The following is a 14,147-nucleotide window of genomic DNA, read 5'->3' as shown; positions in this document are numbered from 1 at the left end:
ACATTTTATGAGACGTGTCAAAAAAGAAAAGTTTGTATGCGTGAATGGAGGCTCGATTACAGGTTTGTCAACACAGAAGGATTACATGTTTACACCTCCAATGAAGAGCAGTGCACATTGTATGTTTCTTTAGTGCAAAGTAAGACTAAAAAGCTAAGACTACAAGACAGGTGGAAAGGGGACGGTATATTAAGACTATGTAGTAGTTTTACGGTTTATTGAAGCACAGAAAACACAGAAGTACCACGTTTTGTTTTTTTCCGTTTAAAACCCAAAACTAAACGCAACGATTGTACTTTTTTGCATTTTTAAAAGAGACACAAACCACAGAATCCAGACCCCTCGGTTACTGGCCACCCCGCATTGATTGAAATGAAAACTTGCTGCTGTTTCATTGACAACATCTGACACTGACACTTTTCCAGGACATTTTTCTACAAAGGGGAATTCTGTGTCGGAACAGCCCAAAAAATCATGTGGACTTGCATACTTGTCATTTTATGTGTTTGGACAAAGTGTAAATAGCATGACAGCAGGGGAATTGGAAGGCCCAGTTAATCTATTTGTGTGACTGTAGCCTCAGTGGGACATTGAGAAATGCATCTGGCTCAGAGACACGGGAGGCACTAACATGCGTCATCATTAGAGTCAATACAAGGCTTCTTAGAACGTTGAATTCATCTTAAGGTGAGAATGCAGCCACGACTGGCTACACAAAATATTACAAAGGTTGCTACAGCGGAATCTACAGACAAAAAGGGGACACTTAAAGTTTAGTGGAACATTCCATGTACAGAATTTAAATCCGTAGTTTAAATAGTAGCCTACAATATATCAAAACAAAGTAAAATATTAATCAAAGCAAAGAAAAAGTTTCCATAAGAGCTAGACAGACAAGCGAGGAGTGTGAATCACATGAAAGACATTTCAATCGCATCAACATGTTTTTCAAAAGAAAGAGTAGAAAATATATTTTTTGTGCTTAAATGTGACAGAGTTTGGAGAAATGGCTTTAAGTCATCCTCAGATATTTTTATTCGAATCTTAAAAGTTGCGTCATATTTAGTATTGTGTCGTAAATACAATGATTTCCTTCGTGGTTTATTAAAGAAAAGAAAAGAAAGTCTTCAGAAAAAAACAAATCTTTTATTTATATCTTATTCACATAAGGAGCAACAGAGTTTCAAAAGCATCTGTAGCATTTTATCCCGGTGCTAAAACAGACAATCTGATTGGTATATAATATATATTCTACTACAATCCCGTCATCAGATCGCACACATCCCTGATTCACCAACTTCTACTGAACCTGGTACCTGATTGACATCAGCAACTCTTGTCTCTTAAAAGCTATTCGACTGACTTCCCACGAAACGCAGCTTCTCTTAACAAAGTATGATGGAACATCAAAGTGCCGGAGCCTCAATGAAGATGATTAATTACTCTGAATGGCGGCAGCTGAAAAACGTGTGACGCAGCGATCGAGGAGTGTATTTAAAAGCATATTGTTAACGGCTGTTAAAAAGGACTGGATGGAACAAGCTAATACTCAAGTGAAATACGGGTAATGATCTAAACTACACCGTGACCCTTCAAAGTAAAGTGTCATCTGTCAACTGTTTCCTGTTCGGAATGCTCAATCCTCTGGACCCTTCATTCTGCTGACGCCCCCGACAGAGATGTTTCAGGAGAAGATAATATGACGACCCCAAAAAATATCTCCTAAAAAGGTGTTCAAATAAAGTAATGAAATCTAAAAGCGGGTTATTTCCTCAATTATCTGGAATACCATGTTGGGGACAGAGTGACTAAGTAAGTAGTACCATTTTAAATGAAGCGGTGACTAAGAGTACAACTGCATTTCAATAAAATCCACAAAAGTAGCTGGGCTACTCCTCGTTAACAAGAAGCAACAGGACTGGTTCACGTTGGAGTAACTTTAAACCTGCTTTATATGTATTTGGCTGATAAAGATCTTCCTGGACAGATTCGCCACGCCCAACATAAATGTTCTTCTATTTACGCTGGATCTCCAATTTGCACTTAGCCCTTAGAACACTTCCATTCATCAGCAGATTACCTCCCTGGAGGAGTCTCAATCAAAAAATACAGCGACAGTATTTGACCTATCATCTTAAACCATCTTAAACAAGTATACATTTGATCTACACACTCTATATACACACACGCACACAATACTAAGCAAATCCTAAAAAGTTCAAAGTCAAGATGTTTAAAACGTTATATCCAAAATTGCAGGAGAAAACACAGTAGGGTTGAACATATTTACATCATAATTAAAAGCTTTCAGTGAGAGCACTGCTGGCAAAAAGATATCAAGATAACAACTGAACTGATCAGAGCTAAACCGGGCTAATGAGCGGCACAGGAAGAACAAAATCAACATTTGGCTTTTGGCTCGCCTGCTCTCCCTGAAGACACATTGGTTGTTGCTTTAAAGCTGCACTGCTGTGCAGTACGCCACCTACTGTACACAGTGGGGAGGTTTCTCAGTACATTCGACTCGTACAAACACACCAAGAAAAGCATGAAAAATAAGATAAATGCATTTTGTAACATGGACATGGAGGGTGTCAGTTCAATTCAAGAATGATTCCTCTCTAAAAGTACCAGTAATTAACACCTCTCATTGCAGAAAATCCCTGACAGCTGTTTAAACATATATCACACAATGTGAGATAAAGTCCAGGACTGACACACACACACACGTTAACATTCTTTATACTTCCTCTTTTCGAAGTGGCCACTGCACAGCTCATACAGTTCAGGGCCTGAGAGCATGTAGAGGAAAAGGAGTGAGGCTGAAGCAAGATGCTCAAGCATGAGGTCTAAACGAGAGCTGCAGAGGAGCGGTTTGGTCGACAGCATAAAGAGTGAGGAGTGCGTTTGCATCCGACAACTTCCTGTCGGACACACAATCAGAGCCACCCTGAGCTGGCAAATAAAACTCACAGGAACAATAGAGGCCGCCGGGAGAAAGCGAAACCTCTGGCTTTGATTAGTACTCTGGCCTGGTTAAAGGAGTAGAGCCGCTGTGTTACAATAGTGCAAACACTGTTGTTGTCTTGACGATTGGGCACACTGGATGGAGCGGCTGCATTAGAGCCATTTTTCGAGCGTGGCCAAGTTCTTTTCCATCCAGCGCTGGTTCAGCCGGATGGTTTCCAAAGCTTCCTGCACGCTCCTCATCTGAGAGCCGCGCTCCCTTAAACTATAGAAGAAGCCCTGAACCTGCACAACACACACACACTCAGATGTTAAGTCACCTGAAATCAAATACACTGCATAAGAAACATATTTAAAAAAAGTAAACATACTTGATCAAGATGCGCCTGTGTGGAGAAGTGAGAGGTGGCCGACTTGATGATTGTCTGGATGGCAAAGGAGCCCACAGGGAACCTGTAGCCAAAAACACAGAATTTCTCATTTTGATGATGCCATTCACAAGTGAAATGATCTTAAACATTCTGTGACAACTCGCGTGGAGCCGAGAGGGACCACTTACTTCTCAATGAGGCTGTCCCAGTTCTCTTGGATAAAATCCCAGACAAACAAGTAGCCAGTGAAGCCATTACACACAGTGCTGATGACCAGAGGCAACTCCTGTGTCTGGATGACGTCCCCCCTCAGACCTGCCTTTAGGACCCTAGAATAGAGCGCAGGAAGTGTTCACATGACTCCCATAGAGCATGAAAAGTAATGCTTGTCAAACCATTTAATAACAAATGAACAAATACGTTGAGTTTAAAATACCAAATGACAAGCGATCAAAGTGATTCAGTGACTGAAACCCTCAATTGTCATCAACATTACGGAGATGAATATTGCAACTTCATTATTTTCTTTCCTTTTAATTCAGTTGAACACATCTTGATGCGGTAATGAGGACAGCACCAAAGAACATAGTTCTTCATAGAACATGTAGTCCATTATCTGGGAATGTTGTCTGTTTTATGTGTTTAATTACTTCAGGCACCATGAACTATTTTCTTTATTGCATAATCCAACATTTTGGTGTTATTTTAGTGGTCCCTAAAAAAACAGTCTGTACTGCTGCACGAAATGAACTGCCACTGGACATTCTCGATATTGCTGCTCTGTTATCCATGTGACCTGTGTGTTGGATTCCTCTTTCTTTCAGTTGATGACCAGAAGCAAAACACACACACACACACACACACACACACACACACACACACACACACAAACACTTACCATACTATGAGCCGTGCGTCCTGAGTAGACGCCAGGCCCCGGAGCATTTTCCGCTTCTCAGCATCATAAGTGGCCTGTCCGTACATGGTGAGCAAAGTCGCCCAATCTTCATTTGATTGAGCGGCCACAGTGAATACGACTTGCTGCAGATCACCTGGGATCCTGCAGGAAGTAAACAGATGCAAACCTATTTTAGGACCAAAGAGGAAAAGAAAAGTGTGGGCTCTCCCTCCCAGCCTGCAGTAGCATTCAATGTGACCCAGAAAAGCCAGTTCAATCCCTGAATTGTGTGCTGTACGTACCGCGAGGTCCCATTGGACTCGACATACTGTTTGAACAGGGCTCGGGATTGGCTAATGCACTTCTCTTCATTCAGACTACAGGCCATCCCCAGCAGGGCTGAGCGAAGCTCCTGTTTGGACACGCTGTCCTCCTCTTCCCATGTTTGTTTGTCCATCAGAGAACCAAACTGATGCAGAATGTAAGACTGTCGTATGTAACAGAAACAATGATGAATACATTAGTGCACAAAAACACTACATTTAAACAGGTAACAAGAGTGAATAACACACAATATAACACAACTTTTTTTTTTTTTTCTTTTTACAAACTTGGACCCGGACTTTCAAAATGAAAACATCAAGCCGGAGTTTGACAGCAATGTGGCTTGTTATCTGTGTACAAGTAAGCGAGTGTGTGAGCGTGTGCATGTACCTTCATGCGGGCCACAAGGCGGTGCTCTTGTCTTTTGTCAAGCAGCCGGTAGATTACACCGAGCTGTAACAAGGCCTCCGTCACAGGAGAAGTATGAGTTTCATTGGACATGTACTTCAAAAGGTGGAGGACTTGATGGAAGGACACCCGTCCAAGTCTGTTATAAACACAGGACAGTGCGGTGGAAAAAATCAAAGCTTTTTAAAAGGCAAACACTCCTCTCCTACAGTTTGTCCTGTAACTAAAGGCAACGTCGGTTTTACCTGGAAAGAGCAAACATGTTGTGTACGAGCGAGGCCCGGTCCTCGTGCGTCAGAACACTGACATTGTGGGACAGAGCGTCTATAAGAGCGGCCCAGCCCCCGTCCTCGTAGTGGGTGATGTAGAAGCCCGTGTTTCTGTAGTTCACCTTGACCCACTTCACACTTTCTGGTAGCTCCTTCAGCGTTTCTGAAAACACACACAAACATGCGGCGTCTGGCCCAAAGTTCTCGATTGTCTTAACTCGATGTTGCAGGTAATACTTTGGGTTTTACCTGACTTGGTCTTCAGATAGAACGTCCTCCGGCACTCAGGGGCCACGCTACAGTTGTCAGTGACGTACGTCACCGGAATAATCCACAAGCTAAAAGGAGCATAGGATACAGTATGGGCTGTGTTGTGTTTCTATAATCTGTTTGTGGATGGGATTTAACCCACCTGGAAGTCTGCGTGGCGTTGTCAGACGTGAGCCGGAAGTGCTCCTGTGTGAGGGTCACCTGACCTCCCTTGCGGCTTACAGTGACCAACGGGAAGCCTTTCTGGGATGTCCATGAGCTCATCATCTCGGATACATTGGGGTGTTGGGCAGAGACCTCCACCTGAGGACAGGATAAGAAATGCAGAGTCCGTTTTGAAAGAGAATTACAGGGAAAAGATTAACGCTCTTAAAGGTCAATAAAAATGAAAGCTGCGAGCAGCGATAGACGGGTTGTCGCTATTCCGCGCACGTGGGAACACTGGCTGATTGGCTACAAACCCGGCCAAGAATGGCCGCGACAGTGAGTCCGGGAATGACGCTTTGCAAACTGGACCTTTAACAATAACAAGATCTCAGGTCTTTTCTGACAACAGTTGAGAGGGATCTGATTAATCTGCATTTTGTGTAGTGTTACAAAGTAAAAAGGGTAACTTCCTGTTACCACTAGTTGGAGCTAGTAGTTTAATATTTTTATAAGCTTTCTGCAATTTTTAAAGGCAAAAGTCTCAAAATCACACTGCCTAAATTTGAAAAGAATTGGGTTGAATCTCTGGGAGGAGTTCGGGCTTTTACAACTACAAATAAATAATAATTACAAGCAGTAGCAGTAACCAAACGGAGCAACAGGGTCGATATAAAAGTAACACAACGAGCCTCTCGTCTGTCAGAAGCGGCCGCGCATGCGTGGTGACCTGACGTGACTTTTTTTCCCCCCCCAATGGCAGGTGATCTACCGGCACCGCGCTGGGACCAGGTCGCGCTCACTCAGAGTGCGACCTCCAGTGGACTCTTTAGGAATAGCAGCTACTTTTATAGAAATACAATTTATGTCTTTCTGTAATTCTCACAATAGCAAAGTCATCCGGCGTGCCGGATTCGGCCCACAAGGCTTGAGTTTGACACCTGTGTTGTAGAGCATATCCATGAGAGAATAATAATAATTCCTTGAAATACATGAGGTTCCCCTACGACTAGTAGTAGCGAGGAGCTACATGACATGTCAACTGTTAACAGAAGCCATTTTTGTTGATAATAAAGCTCCTGAGACATTTCTTCGTGACCAACCATTGAGTGAAGACAGTGACAGGAGCCAAACACAGCTGATCAGTAAATTTCAACCACAGATAACAGTTGGAAGATAAACTGTTGCAGATGTAGCCACACACACACACACCTGTGTGAGACTGTTCCAGAGGTCGTTAGTGTCCGTGTTTAATCCACTGAACTCTTTCAGGTATTGAATGATACCCTTTCTGAACTGTTGGTCCCCTGGCAGGGAGGCATTCAGCATCAGTAGAATGGATGCACCCTGGAAGACACAGGCACACCCTAAACAAAGCACTCACTAAAGTTCTGAATGCACGTGAGGTCCAGTGGAGAAATATCCCTTTCAACAGTGAGGTATGGAGGTCCAGGGAATTAAGGATAGTTGCATCCATCTTCATGTATAACAGGTATGTAGAATTAGAAAGGCGTACCTTCTCATAGGAAACAGAGTCAAACATCTCTTCCACCTGCTCTGGCTTATTAACCTCTGTTGACACGGCGTGGGAGGAGTTAAGCGCATCTTTGTCCAAAGCTCTGAAGCGTACTGCCAGGAACAAATTACCCTACAAACAAACACAGGATTTACTGCAACGGCACACGACCGAGCACACAGCTTGATCTGCTTCACATTGTACGACGCAGAAGGGTTAACTTACAATGTCCAGCTGGGGAAAAACAGTCTGCAGCGACATGTACTGCATGTATGTGGCGAAGCCTTCGTTGAGCCACAGGTCATTCCACCACCTCATCGTTACCAGGTTCCCAAACCACTGCAAGTAATCATCACAGATAGATTAGGAGCAGCTTCGCTTTATCTTCTCCTTTCACACACCAACAGGCAAACACAACTACCTGATGAGCGAGCTCATGCGCGATGACGGAGGCCACCACTTGTTTTTCCAGATTAGAGGACTGTTTGCCCACAAGCAGGCTGGTCTCTCTGAACGTGATGAGTCCCCAGTTCTCCATGGCTCCTGCCAGGAAGTCTGGGATGGCTACCAGGTCTGTCAAAAGAGAAAGGAAGGATGTTGTGATATTGCGTGTGCACCTGGTGTGAGAAACGCCAAAGAACCCCTGTGCACTCACCTAGTTTTTTGAGGGGGTAGTTAATTTCAAAGAATCCATTGTAGAACTCCAGCAATTTGCAGCCTGTGTCCAGAGCGTAGTCTGTGTGCTCCCACTTCTCTGGCACGGAGTATACAGACACCTAAAACACACATATATGTACGTTATATATACGTTTATATATTGAAACTAAAAATGATTCATAGTTTAGAAAGATTTACCTGAGTTTCTGAAACATTTCTGCTGATATGGGTGAAGTTAGCTACGATGAAGGCGACCAGGTAGGTGCTCATGTTGACGCTGGTCTTTTCAAACTCATCTTCAATGACGTCATTGGGAAGTTGTGTGGTTTTGGCCTAAGATACAAAGGACAGTATTACTAACAAATAAAAAAATACAGCGCTACAAAACCAAACCAATCCATGACCTGCTTCTTTGCCCCCAGAGGGAGAGCTTCAAGGGAAGAGGTAACATAATGTACAGTGAGCAATGATGTTGTGTCTATCTATGTGACAGGCATTACATTATTGGTCAGATGTAGATGACAATGTGTGGAGGAGAGAAGGTGAGCGTGCACACTGACAAGGGACCAAACTATTTGTAGGTCCTAAACATTGTAAAGCTGAGAATAGACACCGATGGAAGCTGCATCAAGCATGCTACATGGAAATAGTCCAATTAGCATCGGGTGTTTTGATAGGGTTTTGGTTGGCGAGTTCAGAAATAATGGTTTTCTTTTTTTTTCTTCTAGTAAACTTTGTACTATGTTTCAACACTTAAAAAAACAGGCGTTCATTAAATATTACAGTACCTTCGGCATGTTGGAAAGACTCAGGTGGTTTGGTTTCCTGCGGATTCTAATCAGGAAGGTGGCTTTGAAATCTGGTGCATCAAAGCAAGGAAAGGCCTTCCTAGCTGATAGTGGCTCGAACTGGGTTGCTGCTAAGACCCTGGTGACAAGCAGGAGATGAGCACAGTGATGCTAAAATGAGACATTTGCTGTAAAATCAACAAAGCAGCGTATTATTTCTGATTTGGAAATGTTATGACCCTCTTTTGTTTGAGTCAGTTCATAAGTTGAGCCAAAGGGGAAAAGTCTTTAATAAGTTGCTAAGTATTTTCACAGCCACATAGTCATGTGTACCTTTTGCTTCCATCTTTTTCAGTGTATGAGCTGTTGTAGAAACCGTCGTAAGTATGCGAGAGGTTGGCGGAGTATTCCAGAGTCAAAACGCAGTCCTGGCCGGTCTTCAGCACCTCCGTGAACGCAACAGCTATCTGCTCTCTGGGTTTGTACTCCAGCACAGTCACTCCTCTGGCCTGCCCGTCACCCAGCTGGAAGACAGGGATGGCCAGTTGACAAACAGCAGACAAGATAAGAAAAAGTAAAAGTTTGGAAGTGTGCGCATCATCTAAACTCTGAAGAGCCCCTTCTATCCCACCTTGAAGGTGGCTTTGGTGATGTTGAGGTAAGCGCTGTGCAGGACGATGCACTTGGTGTTGTGAAGCACAGACATGTGGATGATGGTGCGGCCGGTGAAGGTCATGCTGTCAAGGTCGGGGTTGAGGGTGAGGTCATAGCTAAGGGGACGTATGCTGCGAGGCAGCCGGAGCTGCGCCCATGGAAACACTTCGCCACTGGTGGACACAGGGTAGACTTTCTCGAAGGGAATGGTCGTGTTGGTCTTTGGACAACCACTCTGTAGTTGGATGGAGGTTTGGGGTCAGAAAAGAGAAAGGAGTGTGATTTCCACACAACGTGTAGAAAGAGTCATGTTTAGTTCTTTACACATGATCACACACGTTACGTAAACAGAAGCAATTCTTCTTTCTTACCCTGGTAAAGGTGCATCCAGGTAAGAAGTATAGCACCATAGTCATAGAGGCCACTATCACCAGAAATAACATACAGACAACCAGGGTACGAGCCGAGGGTCGTGCACATGACCTGAAACCAGAAGGAATTTCATTTACATATTCAGGATGAAAAGGAAAAGCAGTGCAAATAAAGACAAAAAAGTGACAAACAGTAGCTTCAACATTTGTAAAGTACTAGTCAAAGGTTTGTCCCCATTTTCTCATCCAATTCAATCCAAACTTTTAACTGGTACTGTATGTCACCACACTCATACAAACATGAGCTTTCCATGTGATAATGCACAATCATCAGTACTGTACAGCTTCCCAGATGATAATCACATCAGCGTATTACCTGGGTGCACCCTGCCTGGTGTACGGGGAAGAGAGGGATCTGTGGGCAGCGCTGCGGTTCATGAAGGACATGCCCAGCAGACGGGCTGAGGATTCGCAGTCCTCGTCATCCTCGTCCATGTCGTTCTCCCCCAGGCCTCGCACCAGCAACCGCGAGCTGCGAGGCTCATACACCACGTCGTCGGGGTCAAGAGCTTGACTGGTCTGCAGAGAGCGTGCACAGTACACTCGGTCATTTTCTAATGTACAGTAGCTGTGCAGTGTTTCATGCATACGGTTCAGAACTGGCTGGCCCCTCCCAGGTAAATGAATACAGGGTAACATGAGCATAATGATTGGAGAGCAATAGAGGTTTTTGTTATTAGGTCTGCGGTTGACGCAGGAATAAACATATTGAACATCAGAGATGCAAAAAGGAATACAATTTAGGAGAGGGCTTGTTACACGTTAGACAGAGAGGGAAGGCAGAGTTAGCGTATTACGTTTTTTTGATACTGTACATCGGTAATGACAAGAGCTATGTGGGGCAGAGGGGCATCATGTATTCAAACACAGTTTTATTTCAGATAGTTGCAGCTGACCAAAAATAGTTTACAGAGCAGTAGTGAACGGAAGGTGTGCAAATGAGCATCATTAGCCTCCCACAAGTGTCAGCCACCCTCGAATGAACTGATCCTTATTGCCGTGGTCTGTTCCCATCATCAGATTTAGAGATGAAAGCACAAGAAAAGAAAGGGGACAAAATGGTGCAGATACAAAAAAATTCAAAATATTCAGCCAGATTGTTCCTTAAAATGGACACATTCATAGCAGACATGGCATACGATGACATGAACCTACTGGAAATGTAGTGGACTCTTTAGCCAAATCCACAACATCAGGCTCTTCTTCAAACATGCGGTTCTCGATCATGTTCCTCGGCTGGTTGGACCGGTCTGCAACACACAAAGGGAGAGAACTCAGAGGAGATTCTTAAAAGAAGAAATGAGAGCGGTGATATTATGAAAATGAGTATACACTGACATGCACACAGAATTGTATATTAAATATGTGCTGAGATTTTTAGAGTTCCAAAGCTTTTCACAGAAGCCAACTTTTGACTCAAAGTTTTGTTATTGTGTGACTACGTGCAGGAGACTTGTTTAACAAAAGGACCGATTGAGTTACTTCAGTTTCCTGTTGGTAATCCTCCTGCAGCATTTCCTGGTACTTTGGCCAACAAACAATGGTTTCATGGCCGTTGAAGCAACTACTATTAACTATATACATTTCCTTCACAGTTCATCCATAAAAGGTGTAGAAAGAAACCGTAGAAGAAAACCCTGGCAAAGGGCCTTATAAAACAGGAACAAGTGAATATTTATCATCTGCGTTTTCAGAATCGAGATTCATAACCAAAGTTATGCCATGTTTTACAAAGGCCCATGTGATTCGTTCAGCCAGATTCCCCCAACCGCCGTTCTCAGAAATCCTTGAAACAATCAGACGTATGTTCATCTTCCTAATTTAATAATATTAAAAGTAGGGAAAAATCTAAGCAATCCGAGTCTCCCGTAATGCATTATGTTACATCCCTGCTTTTAAAAAGTGAAAACAATGCATTTTTAGTCTCAGTTGGTGATGGATTGGAAAGCACAGAGAGCCAGTAAACACTTATTGTCAGAGCCCAAAGTGTGTCTGTTTGTTAATTGGAGTTTTAGAAATGCTGATTATTTGGATATATTGAGAGGTATATATGTTGGATTGACGCTCCCTTTATTTACTTATATTGACACCATGTTTGCAGCAGATGTGACTTGGATGAGCTAATCAGGCACCAGAGCACAGTTTTTCTACCATGTGACGGAAGTTGTTTTTGTGTATTTAGTGAATGCTTTTGCTGCGTGAAATAAACACCAAATGAAAAGAACTCCTGTCATTCGCGTTAAAAAAATTAACTCAGTGTGTCTGCAGTGCAATTGCGGTTTAAAAATGTACGTTGCCGAATGAACGCCGCTACACTTCTGACTATACACAGTGATCTTTTCATACAGAAAAAATTGCAACAAACAAAGTTTACCTTTAGCTCCCTAAACGAAAGACTTAAGTCCGGCAATGCACAAGGTCAACATCCTTCCTTGTATGTCCTGTAAAGTGTTTATGGTGAGACTGTACGAGCTGTCGCCACATTCTGTCTGAACGCCATTGCTGTGGTACAATATTCTATTAATAGGCTAAGAGCCAAGTGGTGGGTGATGTGCAACGTGCAGAGGAGGATATGACAAAATCAAGATGCATCAAAGCACATCAAACTTGATTAATCATAAATTAATATGATACCTACTTCCAATTGAGGGGATAATATGCTGATAAGCAAGATAGCATGCTCGGATGAGAGGGGGAAATGTACGCGATGGTCATCATCTAGACTATAATTAGAAGACACACCAGGCAAATGTGAACCATCAACTCCGGTAATTTGCTCACAAGCTATAAGAAATACAGCAGCAAGTCGTGTTCATCGGCTGACCACTTCCTGTCACACAAAATACATTCATTGGACAAGTGTGTCCGCCGTGTAAGAAGAGACAACACGCCACATAAGATGCAAAGTGCTGAGACACAATGCTGACACGGGTTGGTTGGTCTTTAAAAAAATTAGGGGAAGGAAGCATCTGTTCCTGTTTACTCACCATTGTCTGATCACAGGGTGGTTGTGAAATGTGACTTCGGCTAAAAGCTCACTAAGTCAAAACACGCAGGAAGGACAAACAGGAAGTAGTTCTGCTGTGATTTGCTGATGACTTCTTCCAGGGTGAAAAGAAACTACTAGGACCATAATAGAGGTTACACAGCAGCTGTCTTCTGCTCGCCCGAGCTGTGCAGATCATTGTCAGCCACACGAAGACCGCACATGGCTATAATCAAATCAACAGACAGACATCGCTGCTGTGTCCAACAGTCTACTGGGTCCTCACAGAGACACAGTGTGTGTGTGTGTGTGTGTGTGTGTGTGTGTGTGTGTGTGTGTGTGTGTGTGTGTGTGTATGTGTGTGTCTGTGTGTAGGCATCGCTTGAATCTAACTTGCGACCCAACGTGAAATGTTAGTTACTACATTACTACACTACGTTGTAGTAAGCTAACGTTAGTAAACAAGAATCAGACTAACGCGTTCCGCACTAACCAACAGAGACACGCGGTATTTAACCTAACGTTATGTTCTGACATGTTACCAACTGTATAAAAAAACAATACTAACTGAGGAAAACAACCGATACCAGTCCCTGCAAAGAGAAACGAAAAGTCAAACTTGTCCCTGTCCACACGTGTCCTCGAGTGAATGTCACTCCCATTTAGCTCTGTGCTAATGCCAGCGGTAGTTATTAGCTGGCCCGGAGCTGCTAACCCGCAACGGTATTTACCTGTGTTGTTACTGTCGAACGGATCCATGGCGCGAGGACGTCTCGAGCGGCTCCTCTCGGACAGCTAACGTGAGCTCAGCTAACGTGAGCTAGCGACGCACAATCCACGGTGCGCGTTAACGGACGCGTTCAATAAGTAGCCGCCCGTCCTCGCGGTTCTGACGTTGACTTGGAAACCGCTAGCCGACGACTGATAACGTTGATTGATAATAACGGAAGCTGGTATCCATAACTTCGTAAACAACTGCTGCTTAGTGGAATACAACGGGAACGCGCCGTTGTTTGACAGTCTTACGATAACGATGTGTGCACAAATCTCAGCCTGACGTGCCTGGAGATAAACGAACAAATGTCACTTTCCTTCCTCCCCGACCGGTTGTTGACAACCTCTCATCAAATGACAAACTGGCATCCTATTGGATGTACGTGCTGTGGGGCGGGGCATACGAAACCCGAGGTCAAGACAGCCCCGCTCCCAAAAAGCCGGCCAGCCCCCATGTTAATGTGTAGTGCGCGTGTGTATCAGGCGTTACGGTACAAGCGGAAGGAACTGCTTTCAAAATAAGATATGTCACGTTCATTCAATAAGTCAGTCAAAAAATATGTATGTCATAAATGAATTCGTTTAATTTAAATAGATGAAGCTATATGGATGACAAAAACTCATGCATGAGCTTTTTTTCTAATCACATTTATTACCATTTGATTTTAAATCTAACGTGAAAATAGCAAT

The 14,147-nt window shown here is 43.5% G+C and overlaps 1 protein-coding gene across 2 annotated transcripts; it reads right to left on the bottom strand.

Annotated features, from left to right (window-relative positions):
* Positions 1-1,126: 1,126 nt before the first annotated feature.
* lnpep (leucyl/cystinyl aminopeptidase) lies at positions 1,127-13,929 on the bottom strand. 2 transcript variants are annotated; one of them, XM_040194952.2, is made up of 22 exons: positions 13,415-13,929; positions 10,853-10,947; positions 10,014-10,216; positions 9,638-9,749; positions 9,244-9,501; positions 8,946-9,136; positions 8,613-8,751; positions 8,023-8,157; positions 7,823-7,943; positions 7,589-7,740; positions 7,393-7,506; positions 7,168-7,299; positions 6,864-6,998; positions 5,650-5,810; positions 5,487-5,575; positions 5,214-5,400; positions 4,951-5,107; positions 4,539-4,723; positions 4,237-4,398; positions 3,527-3,667; positions 3,339-3,420; positions 1,127-3,252 (listed from the first exon to the last, which is right to left on the bottom strand). In XM_040194952.2, exons 1-22 carry the CDS (start codon positions 13,440-13,442, stop codon positions 3,121-3,123), a joined length of 3,111 nt encoding a protein of 1,036 aa, XP_040050886.2. In that variant the 5' UTR covers positions 13,443-13,929; the 3' UTR covers positions 1,127-3,120. The 2 variants fall into 2 exon arrangements, with proteins under 2 accessions (XP_040050886.2, XP_077942859.1); XM_078086733.1 differs by lacking the exon at positions 13,415-13,929 and adding an exon at positions 12,685-13,386.
* Between the last annotated feature and the right edge of the window lie 218 nt (positions 13,930-14,147).

Source organism: Gasterosteus aculeatus, chromosome 13, assembly GCF_964276395.1.
Source record: "Gasterosteus aculeatus chromosome 13, fGasAcu3.hap1.1, whole genome shotgun sequence".
Classification (NCBI taxonomy): Eukaryota; Metazoa; Chordata; class Actinopteri; order Perciformes; family Gasterosteidae; genus Gasterosteus; species Gasterosteus aculeatus.
This window is presented reverse-complemented; position numbering and strand designations above follow the sequence as displayed.